The sequence below is a fragment of the Cervus elaphus genome, chromosome 1 (assembly GCF_910594005.1).
Source record: "Cervus elaphus chromosome 1, mCerEla1.1, whole genome shotgun sequence".
Lineage (NCBI taxonomy): Eukaryota > Metazoa > Chordata > Mammalia > Artiodactyla > Cervidae > Cervus > Cervus elaphus.
In genome coordinates, this window is record NC_057815.1 from 77946126 (window position 1) to 77965743 (window position 19618).

At 35.7% G+C, this 19618-nt stretch overlaps 1 protein-coding gene across 1 annotated transcript in view; it reads left to right on the plus strand.

Moving 5' to 3' along the window:
• Nucleotides 1-18019, plus strand: part of CAPRIN1 (cell cycle associated protein 1) — a 35775-nt gene extending 17756 nt beyond the window's left edge. The window contains exons 7-19 of the mRNA XM_043909038.1: nt 903-1040; nt 2248-2300; nt 2378-2464; nt 3524-3679; nt 3788-3896; nt 5795-5856; nt 6317-6431; nt 6632-6777; nt 7838-7988; nt 11909-12103; nt 12591-12694; nt 13087-13150; nt 14683-18019. Of these exons, the coding sequence (XP_043764973.1) occupies nt 903-1040; nt 2248-2300; nt 2378-2464; nt 3524-3679; nt 3788-3896; nt 5795-5856; nt 6317-6431; nt 6632-6777; nt 7838-7988; nt 11909-12103; nt 12591-12694; nt 13087-13150; nt 14683-14747 (1445 nt within the window). The 3' untranslated portion in view covers nt 14748-18019. The remainder of the gene's footprint in view (nt 1-902; nt 1041-2247; nt 2301-2377; nt 2465-3523; nt 3680-3787; nt 3897-5794; nt 5857-6316; nt 6432-6631; nt 6778-7837; nt 7989-11908; nt 12104-12590; nt 12695-13086; nt 13151-14682) is intronic.
• Nucleotides 18020-19618: the final 1599 nt, after the last annotated feature.

Consider the following 19618-nt stretch of genomic DNA (forward strand, 5'->3'; position numbering starts at 1 on the left):
TCTCTACTTTTCTTCTTCTTCTCTTCTGTAATGCTGTCTCTCACCTGAATTCACCATCCATCCCTTTTTAGAATCTTTTAAAGGTTTTATTTTTTATATATATAGTTTGTAAGACCTTGTAGATTCTGGCCCTTAACAGTCTTGAGACTTATCTTTCCTTAGGCTTTTTCCTTATTTCCTTTGCTTCAGCCTCAATGCATACGTAAATTGACTTGTATTTGGCACACTTCTTTGTACAGGGCTTTGTAAATGCTGTTGCCTCTGCCTTGAAATACTTTCTTCCTCTCTGCTACTCATCTTTCAGATCTCAGCTCTTGTAATCCTTACACCAGGAAAGCTTCTCATGGTTTCTGCTTGATGAGGTCCAGTGCATGTACTTCTGTGTAGCTCTTTTCACAGATGTTACTGTACTGTTATTGTGAGTAGTTGAGAGCTGTTCTCCATTGGACTGTTAGCTTAGGGAAGGCAAATACTACGTGTTTCACATACCTTTCTGTAGCCCCAGTGCCTGGTACACTTTTTAACATATAGTTAGGTGCAAAATAAATGCATATTGAATGAATAAATGATAATCGGGAGGGCAGATACTATGTCTTTTACATACCTTTCTGTAGTGCTAGTGCCTACTACATTGCATAACATGTAGTTAGGTGCTAGATATATGCTTATTGAAAGAATAAATGATTTTATTTTGGACTTTTTTTTGGACTAATTATTTAAAATACTTAAAATTTAATACAAATAATTGCTTGTTCTCTTTTGTTCTGTAATTTCTTTTGGAATTTAATGTTTTAATTTTTTAAGTAACATTTGATGGGTTTTTTTTTCACTGCTATATCTTGTAGAATGTTTAATCTTTTAAGTCAGATAGTCTAAGATTATAATTCATGATGTGTTTTTAGATAAAGCTCTAAAGGAAATTGTTGAGCGTGTTTTCCAGTCAAACTACTTTGACAGCACCCACAACCACCAGAACGGTCTGTGTGAGGAAGAGGAGGCGGCCTCAGCACCTACAGTTGAAGACCAGGTAGCTGAAGCTGGTGAGTACTCAGGTGGCTCTGAACTTAATTCAGGGTCTTGGTCCTTTGCCACAGGTTCAAGCTAGACATTTATTTAGTTACATTTGTACACTTAGATTTTTAGAGAAACTTGAAGCATGACCAAATATTGACAAAACACATTAAGAGTAATTCCCAGAGGTATTAAATATCAGCTACTTATCTTACTGACCTTTATCGCTGTTACAAACGTCTTTCTCTTGTTGCATTATTGCTTGGTTGGAATGTGCATAAGGGGGCAACTATTGTATATATGGCTTTTCAAGTAGATTTTTGACTGATGGTGCTCATTTATTGTGGCTTATTACCATGCCAGTATTTAAGGAGAATGGTATGAGGTTTTGTTGTTGTTGTTTTCTATGCTGGAGAGTTAAAATTTCTCAGGCACCAGAGATCTATTCTAGCACCTAGTGTATCACTAATATGTAGGTAAACAGTTACTATGAGGACTTTTATGATAAGTTGATGAATAAAATTTTGAGTACTGTTGGAAGCATTATCTAAGGAGTATTAGTTTTGTGATGGGTAAAAGCATGGATTCTAGAATCAGATTGCCTGGATTGGCTACCACACGTGTTAATGATGTAAAACCTGGGCAACTTACTGAACTTCTGTACCTCAGGTTCTTCATTTAGGAAGTAGTATGTATACAGTGGTAAGCATTTCTTACAGGTTTTAGCTATTAGGTTGAAACTAGACAGGAACATTGCAGATGGGTGGAATTTACAGTTGCAGATCCACATAAAGCAATTTAAGTCAGAGTTTTATCTGTGTTTCTGTTTGGGGGGAAGGGGCTTGCAATACCTTGGTTCCCTGAGCAGGGATTGAACCTGGGCCCTGGCAGTGAAAGCACTGAGTCCTAACCACTGGACTGCCAGTAAATTCCCAAGTAGTCTTTCCCAGCCCACCACCACCACCACTTTTACCAAGTAGATTAGTGTGGAGACTAGGATGCTGTTTTATTGGCATTATATTTGATCCAGAATAATTACTGTTGAAACTGAAGTAAGCCTGGAATACCTGGTAAAAAAAATGTTTTCTACTATTGTAAGAGTAATAAAATACAGAAACTTACTAGTAACTATAACTTTGTAAATTCAGATTATATGATGGGGAAGTGGATTTAAATGAACTGTTAACTTTAAAAAATATATTTTACACTCTTTTGTATCATTTTTTAACCTTTTAGAACCTGAGCCAGCGGAAGAATACACTGAACAAAATGAGGTTGAATCAACAGAGGTATGATTTTTGTTTTATGCTAGCTTTTTCTTTCTGTCTTTCAAACAGAGGTCTCAAACGTTTACTTTGCTTTGCAGTATGTAAATAGACAATTTATGGCAGAAACACAGTTCAGCAGTGGTGAAAAGGAGCAGGTAGATGAATGGACAGTTGAAACTGTTGAGGTAAGAGTTCTCTGTTAGAAGCTTGTCTTTTGTCTTTAATTAGTACTTTTTATCTCTCCTAAGAACAAATTTAGATTTTCAAGTAATTTGCATTAAAAGTACATTTATTATAACAACAAACTCATTATATAAGACTGTTCTGTTTAAAAGGTGATTTGTTTCTGTGGGTATTTAATATAATCACCACTTTACTGTTCCAATTACAAGAAAATATACAAATATCTATGTAGTTTACATGCTCAATCTATTAAAGTACATAACTTGTTAATCAGGTTGCACTGTGAAAATCTGGTCTCCTGCATGGATAGCCTTCGGAAAGACTGCCTGACAGGGGATACATTGAAGTGTCATTTCAGACTCTTCCTTTACCCTGATGCTGTTGAGTACCAGGTTCTGTTAGCTCAGTATTGCTTATAAAGGAACTAAGGTTGTGACTTGCCCAGGCTTAACAGCCAGGCAGAGAAATATGTAAATTTGTAGTAATAAAAATTAGTGAGATTTCTTAGAGCAGGGAATTACTTAAAACAATAATTAGGAGAAATTATTAGGATAGGTAGAGTGAAATTTGGCTTCTGTAGCAATTTAGACAAGGTATGATAGAGCTTGATCCTATGGTACTGGTGGAGAGTGAAATGATAGGAGCTCAAAGTTTAATGATAATAGCTAACATTTTCTTGAATGCTTGGTATATATCAGGTACTGAGATAGATATATAATTGATATAGGTATATAGGTTTACTTACTGTAGAAGGCTTAACAGTTTAAGCAAAATACTTGGTTTTAGGACATAGACACAGTATCTTTTTTTTTTCTAAAGCCGTTTACAAGGTAAACCTGAAATGCTATTAATATGTGGCAGCCCTGTGGAATTGTGAACACTGTAGAAGTGAGAGCATTGATCAGAATGTTAACTTGGACTTAATTTGGTCAGGTTGACTACATTCAAATCTGTTATTCTGTTTATAGTATATACATGGTATGTGTAATTTGGGGACCAGTCATGATGGTAATGGATGGAGCTCTCTCATTCTACCAACCTGTCCTCCTCTTCTGCTTTAGGTGGTAAACTCACTCCAGCAGCAGCCTCAGGCTGCATCTCCTTCAGTACCGGAACCCCACTCTTTGACCCCAGTGGCTCAAGCCGATCCCCTCGTGAGAAGACAGCGAGTACAGGACCTTATGGCACAAATGCAGGGCCCCTATAACTTCATACAGGTAGGTACTCGTCAGATACTGGTTGTTTACATTAACTTAATTACATTATATCCTACCTAAACTTTATGCATTATACCCTACCTAAATATAAATTGCATTACATCCTAGGATTCAATGCTGGATTTTGAAAACCAGACACTTGATCCTGCCATTGTATCTGCACAGCCGATGAATCCAGCGCAGAACATGGACATACCCCAGCTGGTTTGCCCTCCAGGTTGGTAGTGATCCATGTTTATGTAAGAAATACAGAACTAGTGTTTTTAGGTTATGTAAAGTTTGTGAAAGTTAATCTTTTTATTGTTAATGTTTTACTTTCAGATCTTGAATGTTTTAATTTGGTAAGAAGTGTTAACTCTTTTTTTCCTATAATACGAACCATAAATATAGTTCCATCGTTATTAGTGGTGGATTTTTTTTTTTTTTTGGTAACTTTATTGGCATATGGACATACAGAAACATACATGCAAATTTAAAGTGTGATGAGGTTTTACAAAGTTGAACTCACCAGCACCCAGAAGTGGAACATTATTAATATCTCAGAAGCCTACTTGTGTTCCCTTGTAGTCACTAGTTACTACCTCTTCCCTTGCCTTATAGCAGCCACATTCTGACTTGTACAACTATAGATGTGTTATACCTGGTTGGGTTTTTTTTTTTTTTTTTTTTTTGGTGTGATGAAGTTTTGCTTGGCTTTTTAAATTTCAAAATTAACCTAGGAACGGACTTCCCTGGTGGTCTAGTGGTTAAGACTATGTACCCAATTAAAAGGGGTGCGGGTTTGGTCCCTTGTGAGGGAACTAGGATCCCACATGCTGCATGACCAAAAAAATGTTACCTATATTTGGAAAAAGGAAAGATCAAATTATTTTTTAAAAATTAATCTAGGAAAAAAGATAGGTGTCTTTCTCTGAAGGATGACTGCAGCTTTTTAGAAGGATTTTTGAACATTTTATTACTTAAAAATGAGATGGAGTAGTGAGTGGGTAAGGAAATGCTTAAGAGGATAGTGGAAGAGATGGACTAGAAGACAGCTGAAGTTTCCGTTTCTCACTAGTCTTAACACCATTATTTGAAACAGCAGCACAATAAATAGGGTTGGTGCTTTCGTATTGGGTTAAGGGGAGCATCTCTTAAAGACTGTTAGTAATTTTGAGTCTTGTTTTTTTCCTACAACATGTCAGCATTAAGAGCATAAAAATGGAACAGTAGGAGGTAACACATTTAATGTTAATCTTAAATGTTATAAACGGAGTTGTTGGTAAAAGCATGTTTAATGAACACAGTTAAAATGGTAAGTTAGGATTTTTCTAAATGAAGGGGAGCCTCATATCTCTACCAAGAGTTAGAAAACAGATCAGGGACTCACAAAGTTACTAATGTTTACTTTTTGAGCTCTACCAGAGGAAGAAAATACATAGTTTTCTTAGCTATGTCAGTCAACACGTGCACCACTGATGTAACCTGTAAAGCTACTTAGGTTTTCAGGTGATGGTAAGTCAACTAGACTCTCCAGTGAAAATGGATGATTTCCAAATGACTAACCAAAGATACTGTATTTTTGATTATCTGTTTAACCATGATTTGGAAGATTAGTGGAAGAATGATGAAAGTTGACAGTAACATGCACAGTGAATTGAATATAGGCTTTTTAAAGATAAATTTTTATTTTTTCCAGTGGAAGCATTTGAAGTTATATTGAAAGTTGATAGTTAAAATATTTCTGAATATTATCTGTCTCAAAGTTTTGACTAAGAGTAATGCTCCTTTGTAGTTAACTGCTTTAAAAAGCTCTTTTTCAGGGATAATTCTAGCATTGATTTTTATTTTGCTCTACACCCATTTGTTAGTATTATTTCACTAACACTGCAAAAAAAAGTGAAAGGCATGTAGCAGTTGATTAATAATGAGTATTAGTTAATTGAAAATGCTCACTTGAAAGCTAAAATCCTTCCTGTACTTCCCCATTTACTTTCATAATTGCTAAATAGTTTATTTAGGATTTGGCTATAGAAAATTGACTTTAGAGACTTTAGAGACTTAAGTAAAAGGTATTTATACATCTCTGAAGAAATTTGATTTTGTATGACAGTATTTTTTTGGTCAATTTTACAGTTCATTCTGAATCTAGACTTGCTCAACCTAATCAAGTTTCTGTACAACCAGAAGCTACACAGGTAAGACTGATAACTATTTTTGCAGTTTTTGTTTTTAATCTGTTCTTAGCTAGCCTGTGAAAACTAGGTGTGAGTTTGATCAGTGTCAAGTCTGGCGTGAGTAGCTATCAACTTTTATTTCCATGTTTACATTTATTTTTCTTTTAATGAACTAATAAAAACAATTTATTTGTTAATCCTTGTGGTTTTTAATTTTAATGAAGTTTTTAAATTTGAAACAGTTTGAGAAGACATAGTTTAGATTTCATAATTTTAAAATTTAGTGTAGATATTATGTACATTTGTTGGGAACTTTGTAACTGGGTTTGGGTTTATTAACTTTGAGCTTTAATAATGTATGTATTTTTCCAGTTGCTAGATTTTATAGTCTCTTTAACATGAATATCTATTTCTTAGCCCTGTATGTAATGAAGTTGGTTTATAACAGAATGAAGCTCTGATTTCTTTACTTCTTTGTTAGGTTCCTTTGGTTTCATCTACAAATGAGGGATATACAGCATCTCAACCCTTGTACCAACCTTCTCATGCTACTGAGCAACGACCACAAAAGGAACCGATTGACCAGATTCAGGCAAGTTGTGTTACTAGGTCATATAAACTTGATGAGGCACTTGAATTGGGTGGAGGCAAATAACTGTTAATGCAGTATCTCTTTGTTTTGGACCTAATGCATTCATGATATTATTTTTATTTCATAAAATAGTTGAGTTTATTAACATATGTATGGGTCTTAGTTTACCATTAAAGTGCATCTATTCACTCTGTGTTTAGGCAGCGATCTCTTTAAATACAGACCAGACTACAGCATCATCATCCCTTCCTGCTGCTTCTCAGCCTCAAGTGTTCCAGGCTGGGACAAGCAAACCTTTACATAGCAGTGGAATCAATGTAAATGCAGCTCCATTCCAATCCATGCAAACGGTAAGCAGATTAAGTAAACTGACATTAAGTGCCTGGTGTGTACTATCTTCATGGTAGAGTCTCAGCAAAAAGTCTTTAACTTTGTGCTTGAGTCTGCATCTCCTGTAACTTTAGAGTATGTTTAATTGAACATAAAACTCATTTTTTTCTGTTCACAGAGATAAACTTGAATCTTAGGAGTTACGTGCCTACATCTTGTTTTGTAGTTTCACCCTTTAAAGTAACAGAATTTTAAATTTGAAAAAAGTAGACGGATATATATCATTGGTCTTCCCTTGTGGCACAGTGGTAAAGAATCTGCCCCCCAATACAGAAGATGTGTGGGTTCGATCCCTGAGTCAGAAAGATCCTCTGAAGAAGGAAATGGCAACTCACTCCAGTATTCTTGCTTGGAAAATTCCATGGATAGGAGCCTGGTGGGCTACAGTTCATAGGGTCACAGAGAGTTGGACACGGCGGAGCACACACACAGCACAGAGCATTACCTAGAGATCAGTTGTTTACACTTTGTCATGTTTACTGAACCTTTTAATTTACTGAATTATATCTCAGAGTAATAGATGTTATGATACTATGGTTCTTCAGTGAGCATCTCTAAATTGTAGGATTTCTAGAAAATAATGAAAATACTGTGATCAATGGAATATAGCTAAAACAGTGCTCACAGGAAAATTCATAGAGTTAAATGCTTAAAATACTAATTTTCAATTAAAATATAATAAAATATTCAACTTAAAGTTCATAGATTTAATTTATCTAAGTGATAGTGTATCAGGGGTTTGCAGCTTTTAAGATTTCTCATTTATAATAGCATTTCCAAGGATTCTGATCCTGTGTCTTCTCAGATTTTTAATCCATTTATACTCTGCTAAAAAGTGCTACATGGTGTGTGTGTGAACTGAAGAACATGTGTGTGTGAGAGAGAGAGAAATAAATGCCTTGAGACTTGTGATGTTTGTTTACATCTCAGTTAAAACCAGTATTAAGATCTGCCATGTTAAAAGTAGGAAAATGATTAGCATAAAGGGAAGAACTAATCATTTACTTTATTTACTTATAGGTGTTCAATATGAATGCCCCAGTTCCTCCTGTTAATGAACCAGAAACTTTAAAACAGCAAAATCAGTACCAGGCTAGTTATAACCAGAGCTTTTCCAGTCAGCCTCACCAAGTAGAACAAACAGAGCTTCAGCAAGAACAGCTTCAAACAGGTAGGAAAACCAGTGTCGCCTCATTGGCTACTTGCTTTCCACTGCAGTGATTGACACTGTTAGGCGAGTTTGGACTTTAGAGTGGCAGTGACCAAGAGTTTTTATTTTGGTAGTAGTCCAAAACAAATTAATTTTTCATTGCTGATTCTGAGTACAATCAAGTCCATATTTGCTGTATGTGAATTATGTGCAGGTTTTGGAGACCATATGCCCATTTTCCTTCGGTTAGTGAGTTTTCATAATAGCCTATTTCATTGGTGATTTTAGTGGAATTAAACTTGTTATTTGAATCATGATCAACTTTGGTTTTAATTGCTAATTAATTGAAGCCTGGTAGCATGATATCTGGCAGCAAGTCAGTTATACAAAGTTAAGCAGTAAAGGCATGGTGAGGCTACATTTAGTAGACTAGGTTAAAACAAAGTCCTTGCCAGCAAATAAGGTCATAACTTGGCCAGTTACCATATCTCTCACAATAGTAGGTTTCTTAATATTTATAAGACATAAATATATTTTTTTAGGTCTTTGGTTATTAAATTCAAATAATTAGAGATTTAATTAGAAACCCACAACAGACTAGTAAACTTGACTGATGTGAATAACTCTTAATTGTCTGATTCTTGACAGACTTGGGTCAACAATAATTTTTCTTACATATCCCTGTGGTAGTTAGCATCACTAATCAGTAGAGTTTGAATCAACCATAGTCTGATAGAAATTTGGCAGTTATGCAGTCTCTGCTTCTGAATGATAAAATTGGACTTCTCATTCTCAGGCTCCTTTAATTATTCAGTGCCACATAAAGGCATACCTTGAGGAGATTGCAGGTTTGGTTCCAGACCACTGCAATAAAGCAAATACCTCAATAAAGTGAGTCATATGAATGTTTTGGTCTCCTAGTACATATAAAAATTCTCTTAACACCATACATACTATAGTCTATTAAGTGTGCAGTAATAGCATCATGCCTAAAAAAACAGTGTACATGCCTTAATTAAAAAATACTTTATTGTCCCAGATTGCTAACCATCCTCCAAGACCTCACTTGAGTTGTAACATCAAAGATTGTTGACTGCAGATCACCATAACTTATCTAATAATGAAACAGTTTGAAATATTATGAGAATTACCAATATGTGTTTTATCATATTGATAAATTGATTTATCATTTGATTTGGTTAGTTTTACCTTTTGTGCCGATTGAGTTCAAGCTATCTTATATTCTACTCAACTTCACTAATTGACTGTGAAGCATTGGTGCTAGATAATCTTTTTTTTTACCATGTCAAAATATATGTTATTAATGAAAATTGACTTCAAAACATTTCCTGATATTTTCAGTAAAAAATAAGTCAGCCCATATGCTTTGCTCAAATACAGCCACACTACCCACTGCAATCTAGGCTGCCATCAACTCTTACCTAGAATATTGCAGCTCTCTCCCTTGACTCTTCCTTTACGTTAGTTAGCCCAGTCTGTTTTCCACACAGTAGCTAGAGTGATTTTAAAATGTAAATCAGATGTCTCTCTTCCTGTTCAGAGCCTCCCAGTGACTTTCAATTATGTTTAGAAAAGAAACGTAGTCTTTACCTTAGTTTACGAGATCCATGATCTAGCCCCCTACCTTGATCCTGTTGTATGTCCTGTTTTCTTTATCATGTGCCCAAACAGTCACAGACACAAACTCTCTTCTTTCTTTAATGTAAATAAAAAGTCCTTTATGCTTTGTTTTCTTTTTGCTTGAAACTTTCTTTCACTGATGTTTGCATAGCTTGCTTTGTGACTTTTAAGCCTGTGCTCAGAAACCACCTCACAGAGACCTACCTGCCTTCATTGCCTTGTCCAAATATAAAGTGCTTACTTTAGTCATTCACTTACCCTACTTGGTGTTTTCCTTAATCTCTTATTACCTGAAACAACATAGATGTTTTCACTTGTATGTATATTTTATTCACTTATTATTTCCTACTATTAAAAGTTCCTTATGGGCAAGGATTATGTGTTGGAAACTATCTCATCCCTTGTGTCTAGGACCTGGGTTGGCATGTTGAGGGCGTTAAACGATACTTGTTGAATAAGTCAGTGTATCCCATTAGAAGTTTTTTGTCTTTTAATATTTATTTGGCCACACCAGGTCTTAGCTGTGGCATGTGGATCTTTAGTGGCAACATGTTGGATTCAGTTCCCTGACCAGGGGTTGAACCCTGGCCCCCAACATTTGGAGCGTGGTGTCTTAGCCATTGGACCACCAGGAAAGTCCCCCATCATTGCAGAAGTTTTGAATTAGTATCTCATCAGGAACGACATGAAAAAAAGATCTGCAAGGATATTTGATTTTTTTTTAAATGGACTAAAAGTGTATGCTTATGCTTTATGTGCACTTAACTAGGACCTTTAAAATAAAGATCACACTTTAATTGTTCTGCTTTGAGTTTCTTGCAGTGAGATTTGACCAAGGATAATACAGTTCTTACAAAAAATGTCGAAAATTCACTTCTTCTGACCATTTTCTACTTGCGTATGAATGAATCCTTTTATTTTAAAAAAAAAATTTTTTTTGGCCACACCATGTGGCATGGCGGGATCTTAGTTCCCCTACTCTAGGGGTCAAACCCGCGTCCTAACCAGTGATCGCCAGGGAATTTCCTGAGTGAATCTTTACAGATAGAAAATGTTACTGGTATTTGTGACATTTGCTTTATAATTATGTTTTGAGAATATAGTAAAAGATAATTTATGTAGAAAGATCACATTGTGCTTCGTGTATTTGATCCATTACATAGTTAAAAAAAGAGCCTTTTCTTACCTAGGCATTCTCTAGTTTTTTTGTTGCAAAATAGCATTCTAAGAACTCATAAACATGATGGATTTCTTGAAGATACAAAGTAGGTCAGAGAAATTTTCAAGACTCACACTACCTTTTCTCTCTGCCCAAACATACAAGATTTGGGCTGCCTGGAGGCTGCTGACTGTTTTTCTTCCTGGAGTATGGGCCTTCCTTTGGTCTATACCTTCCTTATCTCACAAAGTTACTATTAGCATTGTTTTTTCTCTGTTGTGAATTATGAACATTGGGGTAATACCAGGAATGTACCTTGCTATTTTATTTTTGAAGGTTTCTAGATTTTAGGCTTCTCCCCATTGTGGAAGGAGGAGGGATCTAAGGTATAATAGTATGGACCTTGTAGAACCTTCACTTCTGGGGGTTAAGTGCCAGTGTGAGTACTATTTAATTCTTCTCTAAATTGGCTGTGCATTAAAAATACTTGAAATGTACTCAAGTATTATGACAAGGTATATGTTGAAGGCCTCTGCTGATGTATTTATACTCTGCTGAGTATAGCTGCTTAGCTATGGGAAGGTATGGTTTTGTATGTTTTAACAAATATCAAGGGAAATTTAGAGGAATAAGAAAACTAGCAATGGGAGGTTTATAATGAAAAGAAATAATTAAATGGTACAGAATCTTAAATATTTCAGTACATAAAATCTTTTGATGATTGTAGGTCATTTGTGCTACACAGAGGTGCCTCTCAGAAGATGTTTAAATAATACAGCCTTTCAAGTCATTTGGAAGGATAGAATGGTGTGCTTTCACACCATGTGTGCTCTCAGAGATTTGGAATTATTGTTGGAGAACTTCATTCTCTTAGCACGACTGAAGTGATTTAGCAGCAGTACAGGGGTAGGAGCAAGACAGGGATTTCATTAATGTGCAGTTTTCTCTGTTATTAATATGAAAATTTAAGGACAGAATTAAACTTTGAGGAGACTGTGTAAGACATTTCATTTTTTTTTTTAAAGACATTTCTTAAGCGAGAAAGCATATAGAAATCAGGCAAATTGTAATGAGCTGTGTGTGTGTGTGTGTGTGTGTGTGTATACACATGTATATATGTATTTTTTTCTTTCTGTTATAGTGGTTGGCACTTACCATGGTTCCCAGGACCAGCCCCATCAAGTGACTGGTAACCACCAGCAGCCTCCTCAGCAGAACACTGGATTTCCGCGTAGCAGTCAGCCCTATTACAACAGTCGTGGTGTGTCTCGTGGAGGTTCCCGTGGTGCTCGAGGCTTGATGAATGGATACAGAGGACCTGCTAATGGATTCAGAGGTAAAGACAAAAACCCCCAAAAGAAAGTTCATATTCTTTTCTGATTTGCACAGTACATAGAAATATGTCATGTTTTTTATGAAAAAATTGTATCTCTCTGCATTAGCTTCATATGTACAGTGTAAACTTTTTTTTTTGGTATGTGTTGATAAGAGTTATTTAAATCGGCAGAATTGGGACTGAGTATTTTGTATGTATTAAACCCATATCTGCCACTGTCCTGTAAAGGATAGTGTTTTCTATAAATTATGATACCTTATGGAGATTTGTTGTTTTCTGTGTGTATGTATGCAAGGATGGGTAACTATTTCATCTTCTAAGGCAATAGAGACAAATTAGATCAGGATAAGAAATTAGAAATTAGTTTGAATAACTAGCGTGGCTTACAATTTTTCAGTTCTTCCTTGGTCAGTAGTGAGAAGGTAAAAACTCCTTAAGAAGATAACGAAAAAAATTTTTATTTTTTTCTTCTTGTCCTACATTTTAGGAGGATATGATGGTTACCGCCCTTCATTCTCTACTAACACTCCAAACAGTGGTTATACACAGTCTCAGTTCAGTGCTCCCCGGGACTACTCTGGCTATCAGCGGGTAGGTGAAATTGTTTAAAAATATAAATCTGACCTAAGTACCGCAATGAAAGGGACTAATGTAGTTGCTTGACGAACTAGAGTAAGTAATTTGGGGCTAATTTTGAACCTCTGTACAAGATACCTCTTTGTGGAGAATGATGACTTTTGCTTTTCTTAGCACTCAATGTAGGGATTCATTTAATAGAGTTTGATAGACAATGATTTTTATGAGCAAAGAAGTATATCTCATTGATCTTGAAAATAAGAGAAGTACTATTACAGAATATCATGTGGCAATGCTATGTTTAAATGTCTAAAAGAATAACAATTTTGTATTCTATAAAAGACTGTAAGAATAGAGTAAGGTTTAAAAATTACCTTTTCTTCAGTACTAACAAGCTTGTCTTTTAGGATGGATATCAGCAGAATTTCAAGCGAGGCTCTGGGCAGAGTGGACCACGGGGAGCCCCACGAGGTAATATTTTGTGGTGGTGATCCTAGCTCCTAAGTGGAGCTTCTGTTCTGGCCTTGGAAGAGCTGTTCATAGTCTGCATGTAGGTTACATGTTAGGAATACATTTATCATTTCCAGAGTTGTTGCTAGGGATTAAATGAAATGCTTTGTTTCTAAAACTTATCTTGAACCCAAATTTAATTTTTTGAATGATTATCCCTGTTACTATATAAACTGTCTTGAAAACTAGAACATTTCTCCTCCTCAGAAAGTGTTTTTCCAACTGCAAATTATTTTTCAGGTCCTAAAACCTGCTAAATGTTTTTAGGAAGTACTTACTGAAACATTTTTGTAAGACATTTTTGGAATGAGATTGAACATTTATATAAATTTATTATTCCTCTTTCATTTTTGAAACATGCTTATTATATTTTAGGGCCAGAAACCCTTTAATGGCCGGATAAGCCATAGTTACATTTAGAGAACCATTTAGAAGTGATAGAAAATTGAAATTTCAATGCCTTTTGGACCACTATTATGGATATAAATGTCATTATTTCTGACTTTTAAACAAAGCCTCCAAATTCATAACCAACTTGCAGAACTATACTTAAAAATTACAGGTTTTGAGAGTTTTTTGTTTTGTCTCTTAATATAGGAAAACTACTTCCTATTTGGGTAGAAAGTCAATCTGTGTAACAATTAGAGGTAGCATTTCATATGATCTGAAGTTCTAAATGGTTCTCTGATTTGAGGGAAGTTGAATTGATTTCCTCTAGATATTGGCCATAATATGTATACAAATGTATATTAAGGAGGAATTACAAAATTCTTTAATTTCAATGCTAGTAGAAACTGGCCAGCAAAAAAGGTGCATTTTTTTTTTTTTAAATTATGGATCACTTGGGAATTACTGACTTGAAGTATCAAAGGATATTTGCATGTGAATGTGGGTTATGTTCTTTCTCACCTTGTAGCATATTCAATGAAAGTTGAGTTGACTGGTAGCTAAAAATCTGTTTTAACAGCATGTAAAAAGTTACTTTATCTGTTACAAGTCATTATACAATTTTGAATGTTATGTAGTTTCTTTATAACAGTTTAGGTAATAAGGTCTGTTTTTCATTCTGGTGCTTTTATTAATTTTGATAGTATGATGTTACTACTGAAATGTAAGCTAGAGTGTACACTAGAATGTAAGCTCCATGAGAGCAGGTACTTTGTCTGTCTTTACTGCTGTATCTATTTCCAACGCCTGATGACAGTGCCTGGCACATAGTAGGCACTCAATAAATACTTGTTGAATGAATGAATGAATGAGTACTGGTGGAATACTCCATTAGCTCTACTCTTCTTTTAACTAGAGAACATGAGCAAATTTGCGCATGACAACTTCCAGGACAGGTGAAACTTGAACACTGAAGAATTGACCTCTTAAACCTAATAATGTGGTGACAAGCTGCCCACATGCTTCTTGACTTCAGATGAAAATCTGCTTGAAGGCAAAACAAATAATATTTGAAAGAAAAACCAAATGCCATTTTTGTCTTCTAGGTCGTGGAGGGCCCCCAAGACCCAACAGAGGGATGCCGCAAATGAACACTCAGCAAGTGAATTAATCTGATTCACAGGATTATGTTTAATCGCCAAAAACACACTGGCCAGTGTACCATAATATGTTACCAGAAGAGTTATTATCTATTTGTTCTCACTTTCAGGAAACTTATTGTAAAGGGACTGTTTTCATCCCATAAAGACAGGACTACAATTGTCAGCTTTATATTACCTGGATATGGAAGGAAACTATTTTTACTCTGCATGTTCTGTCCTAAGCGTCATCTTGAGCCTTGCACATGATACTCAGATTCCTCACCCTTGCTTAGGAGTAAAACACAATATACTTTAATGGGGTGATATCTCCATAGTTATTTGAAGTGGCTTGGATAAAGCAAGATTGACTTCTGACATTGGATAAAATCTACAAATCAGCCCTAGAGTCATTCAATGGTAACTGACAAAACTAAAATATTTCCCTTGAAAGGAAGATGGAAGGAGTGGAGTGTGGTTCGGCAGAACAAATGCATTTCACACCTTTTCCGGTTAAATTGGAGCACTGAACATTTAGATGCATACCAAATTATGCATGGGCCCTTAATCACACATACAAGGCTGGGTACCAGCCTTAGGCTTTGACACGGCACTATTCATCCTCTGGCCAGACGACTGTGGTTTAAGACACATGTAAATTGCTTTTTAACAGCTGATACTGTATAAGACAAAGCCAAAATGCAAAACTAGGCTTTGATTGGCACTTTTTGAAAAATATGCAACAATTAAGGGATATAATCTGGATGGCCGCTTCTGTACTTAATGTGAAATATTTAGATACCTTTTGAACACTTAACAGTTCTTTGACAATGACTTTTGTAAGGATTGGTAGTATATATCATTCCTTATGACGTACATTGTCTGTCACTAATCCTTGGATCTTGCTGTATTGTCACCTAAATTGGTACAGGTACTGATGAAAATCTAATGGATAATCATAACACTCTTGGTCACATGTTTTTCCTGCAGCCTGAAAGTTTTTAAAAGAAAAAGACATCAAATGCCTGCTGCTGCCACCCTTTTAAATTGCTATCTTTTGAAAAGCACCAGTATGTGTTTTAGATTGATTTCCCTATTTTAGGGAAATGACAGTCAATAGTTTCACTTCTGATGGTATAAGCAAACAAATAAAACATGTTTATAAAAGTTGTATCTTGAAACACTGGTGTTCAACAGTTAGCAGCTTATGTGGTTCATCCCATGCAGTTTAGTGTTACAAATTTTATGGTTATCTTCAGCAGCTATTTCTACAGTACTTGCACTTATCTTTTGTCTAACCCTAACTGAATTATCTGTTTCACATGGAGGTATTTATATTCAAAGTGGTGATTCCCTCCCATAGATGTATAGGGAGAGTCCCAAGTCTGATGATGATGGACAGTTTAGTAATTTATGTACGATGTTGAAATTTGTGCTAGCAGTTGGAGCACTAGTTCTGTGTGCCTATGAACTTAATGCTGCTTGTTGTATCCCACTTTGACTTCATGGGGAATTAATCCCACCTTACATTAAGCAAAGGCTACTAAGTTAATGGTATTTTCTGTGCAGAAATTGAATTTAGTTTTCAGCCTTTAGCTAAAGACTTTTTCCAGTAGGTGCTCAGCTACTTAAACCCATAAAACTATTCTCAAACATTGATCATTAGACAACTGGAGTTTTTGCTGGTTTTGTAACCTTCTAAAATGGATAGGCTATTGAACATTCCACATTCAAAAGTTTTGTAGGGTGGTGGGGAAGGGGGGAAACTTCAATGTTTATTTTAAAATAAAAGAAGTTCTTGACTTTTCTCATGTGTGGTTGTGGTACATCATATTGGAAGGGTTATCTGTTTACTTTTGCAAATAAGTATTTCTACTGCTAGCACCTCCCCTTGTGTGCTTTAAATGACATCTGCCTGGGATGTACCACAACCATATGTTTGCTTTATTTTAGGCAGATAGATAAAATATTTGTGGTTTACTGGGTAATCCCTAGATGATGTGTGCTTACAATCTTTCTATATATAAAACTAACTTTGCTATCTGTGTAGAAAATAATTTCATGACATTTAAAGTCAAAATTGAAATAAGTTCTTTATACAGTGATCTCTATGAATCAGTTCAGAGATGGGATGGGGGAGAAATGCTTTCTAGGTTTCAAACTTCTATGCATTAGTACAGATGTCATGAATGTGTAAAGGTATTAGTAGGTTTATTATTTCTATGTATGTTTTTAAAAGAATCGTTTGTTCTTTTTGACATATTATACCTTTTTTTTGGCATTCTACCATTGTAGTCTAAATCTAAAACTTTTATGCCTCAATTCAGACTATATTTTTTAAAGGAGCGCCTCTCTATGGGACAGAGAACTTTTTAAAAAGTCCCATTAAGATCCGAGTCTTGGTACTAAGTGTTCTGTATAATTTGTGGATGCTTGATGCTTGTCCTCCCTGCAGGAGGCCTTGCGTGGGCGAATGCATGTTCTAGCAGAGTTGAAAAGAGATGGTTGTCACATGTGGCATTGTGGCTTGGTATAGCAAGATGCCATATATAAAGTACTTTCATTTAAACGCACAGTATCAATCATCTCGTGTGGATAATGAGACTTCTGTTTTAAAGCTTTAAGGTACAGTGTCATTGATTACCTTGGCTAGGGCAGTTTTATTTTCAGATCTTAATATCCCTAAAGAATATTATTGAAAGAGGTTTTCTGATCATCGTTCTTGTAATATTAAAACAAAACCTGTTAAGTATTTTTAATCAGCTAGCTTCTGCTGTTCTTTAACCTCCTATGTATATATATGACTCCGTGATGTGGGAGACGTCACTTAGAGACATGAGAATGTGTATTTATTCTCAGAAGGTTAATTAACAGATGTTCTGTTAACAAGCAGTTCATAAAATGTAGAAAGTAGTTGAATATTCAGCCTCCTAAATGTCTTAGGAGATTTATATTGTTCATTATATTTTCAGTAATATATCTTGGGGGGAATGGGATACAGGTAAGCACAAAGTTAAAACCCATCATTTCATCTTTTAAGTTTCTGAAGTTCATCTCATTTGAGTTCTTATTAAGCACTCTTTGAAGTTTTATTGACTGTAAGTTATGTTAAAAAAAAATCAGTATTGCTCTTAAGCTTATCCCTTCTAAAGAGTTAATGGGGGGAGGGAAAACCCTCAGGAATATGAAAATAATTTGTTAAGGCTCATTCTATACCCTTTCCCATTTTGAATTCTACAAAAATACTGGAAAAGACTAGTGAATGTTTTAAAATTACACTAGATTAAATCATATTAAAACCTGATACCTTAATTGTCCTTGAGTGAAGTTTGCTTTAGTTGTTTATACCACTAAGCAAAGCTCTAAGTGAAGAAGTGCTACTTGTGAGAAGAGAGGAAAAACCTTAAATTTGTTAGTCTCACCTTATTAGACTACTACAGTTCTTCTCAATTGGGATCTTAATACCTTAATCAGCGGTTCTGAAGCCTAATCCAGTCTCATGCAGAAGACTGGCTCCTTGAGTATGTAAGTAGTGAAAGATAACCTGATTCAGTGAAGGCAATAAGTGTTCTTTTTAGTACTGGTTTTCTGCAAGTACTGTATTTAGATTAGGGAGTCACTGTATTAAGTCAGTACACCAAAGCTTCATTTAGCAAATTTGGGTCCTCTTTGCCAGGTCACCATTCCAAGCACTAAGCATTCAGTGGTGACAGAATCACTGGTTGCTGCTCTCATCAGTCTGATCAAAGATGTTGATGTGATGATACTAAAATACAGCAAAAGCCATGATGCAGCAACATAGTTGATGATAGATATTAAGGCTGTGATAGGATATGGCCTGGTCAAAATGATCAGGAAAGACATTTTTGATGTGAATAGTTAAGACTTGAAGGATAAGAAGTAGTAAACTGGTAAAGAACGGGAGAGAACTGCATGTCCAAGTCAAATCTCCAGTGACTGAGAAACTGACTCGAGTGAAAGTATAGATATAGAGCTAGAGAGGCTGAAGCAACAGGTAAGGACTACTAAGAACAGCTTTGTAGTTTTATTCCATGGTAAGTTTTGTCTCTTGAGAGTTGGAAACTGGTAAGTTTTAAGCTGTGTGTATAGTGGTTGGGATTGGGGGAGGAGAGGATGGTGGGTCACCTAGTAAAATTGTCATTTAATAACACTCAGTGCAGGGGATTCCCTGGCAGTCCAGTGGCAAAAGCAAAAACAACAGTGTTGAGAGCAAAATAATATGGTGCAAGAGATGACTTGGTGTAACCCATGTAAGAAATGATTACAACATAAAGTGCAGGGTGGTTGTGAATGGGTTCTACACATTTCTATCTGGCCAATGCTTAGTATCCTTTACTGAGTTTTCCAGGACTTGGTTGCAGACTTCATCCTTGGCTAAATTCTTCCCTAGTTGATCTTAACCAATCCCATGACTGACTACGGTCATCATTTTAGTCACTCAGAAGTGTTTCTAGGTCCCAGACTCCCCCAAACACACGCAAACTTGGTATCTTGATTTGAATGTCATGAGTATTTCAGATTTATCTGTTCATGAACGTATATCCAGTTGCTCAGGGCATATACCTTGGATATCATTGGTTTCCTTTCATACCTTGTATCTATAGTCCTTAAGCAAATGCATATGATTCTACCTTTAAAATACATCCTAAGTCAGCCAGCACTTGTGACCACCACCACTCTCAGAACAGGCAACAGTAGCTTATGGTGGTTCTGTTTCTAGTCTTGCTCTCCTGTAGTATAGTTTTCTTGCATAGCAGTCAGATTGAGCCTTAGAGGGCAAGTCAGATTTTGTCACTTGTTATTCAGACTCCAGTGGTTTCTGTAGAAACCACACCACACCTAGAATCCTAAATCTGGCCCATATGCCCTTCAAATATCAGGC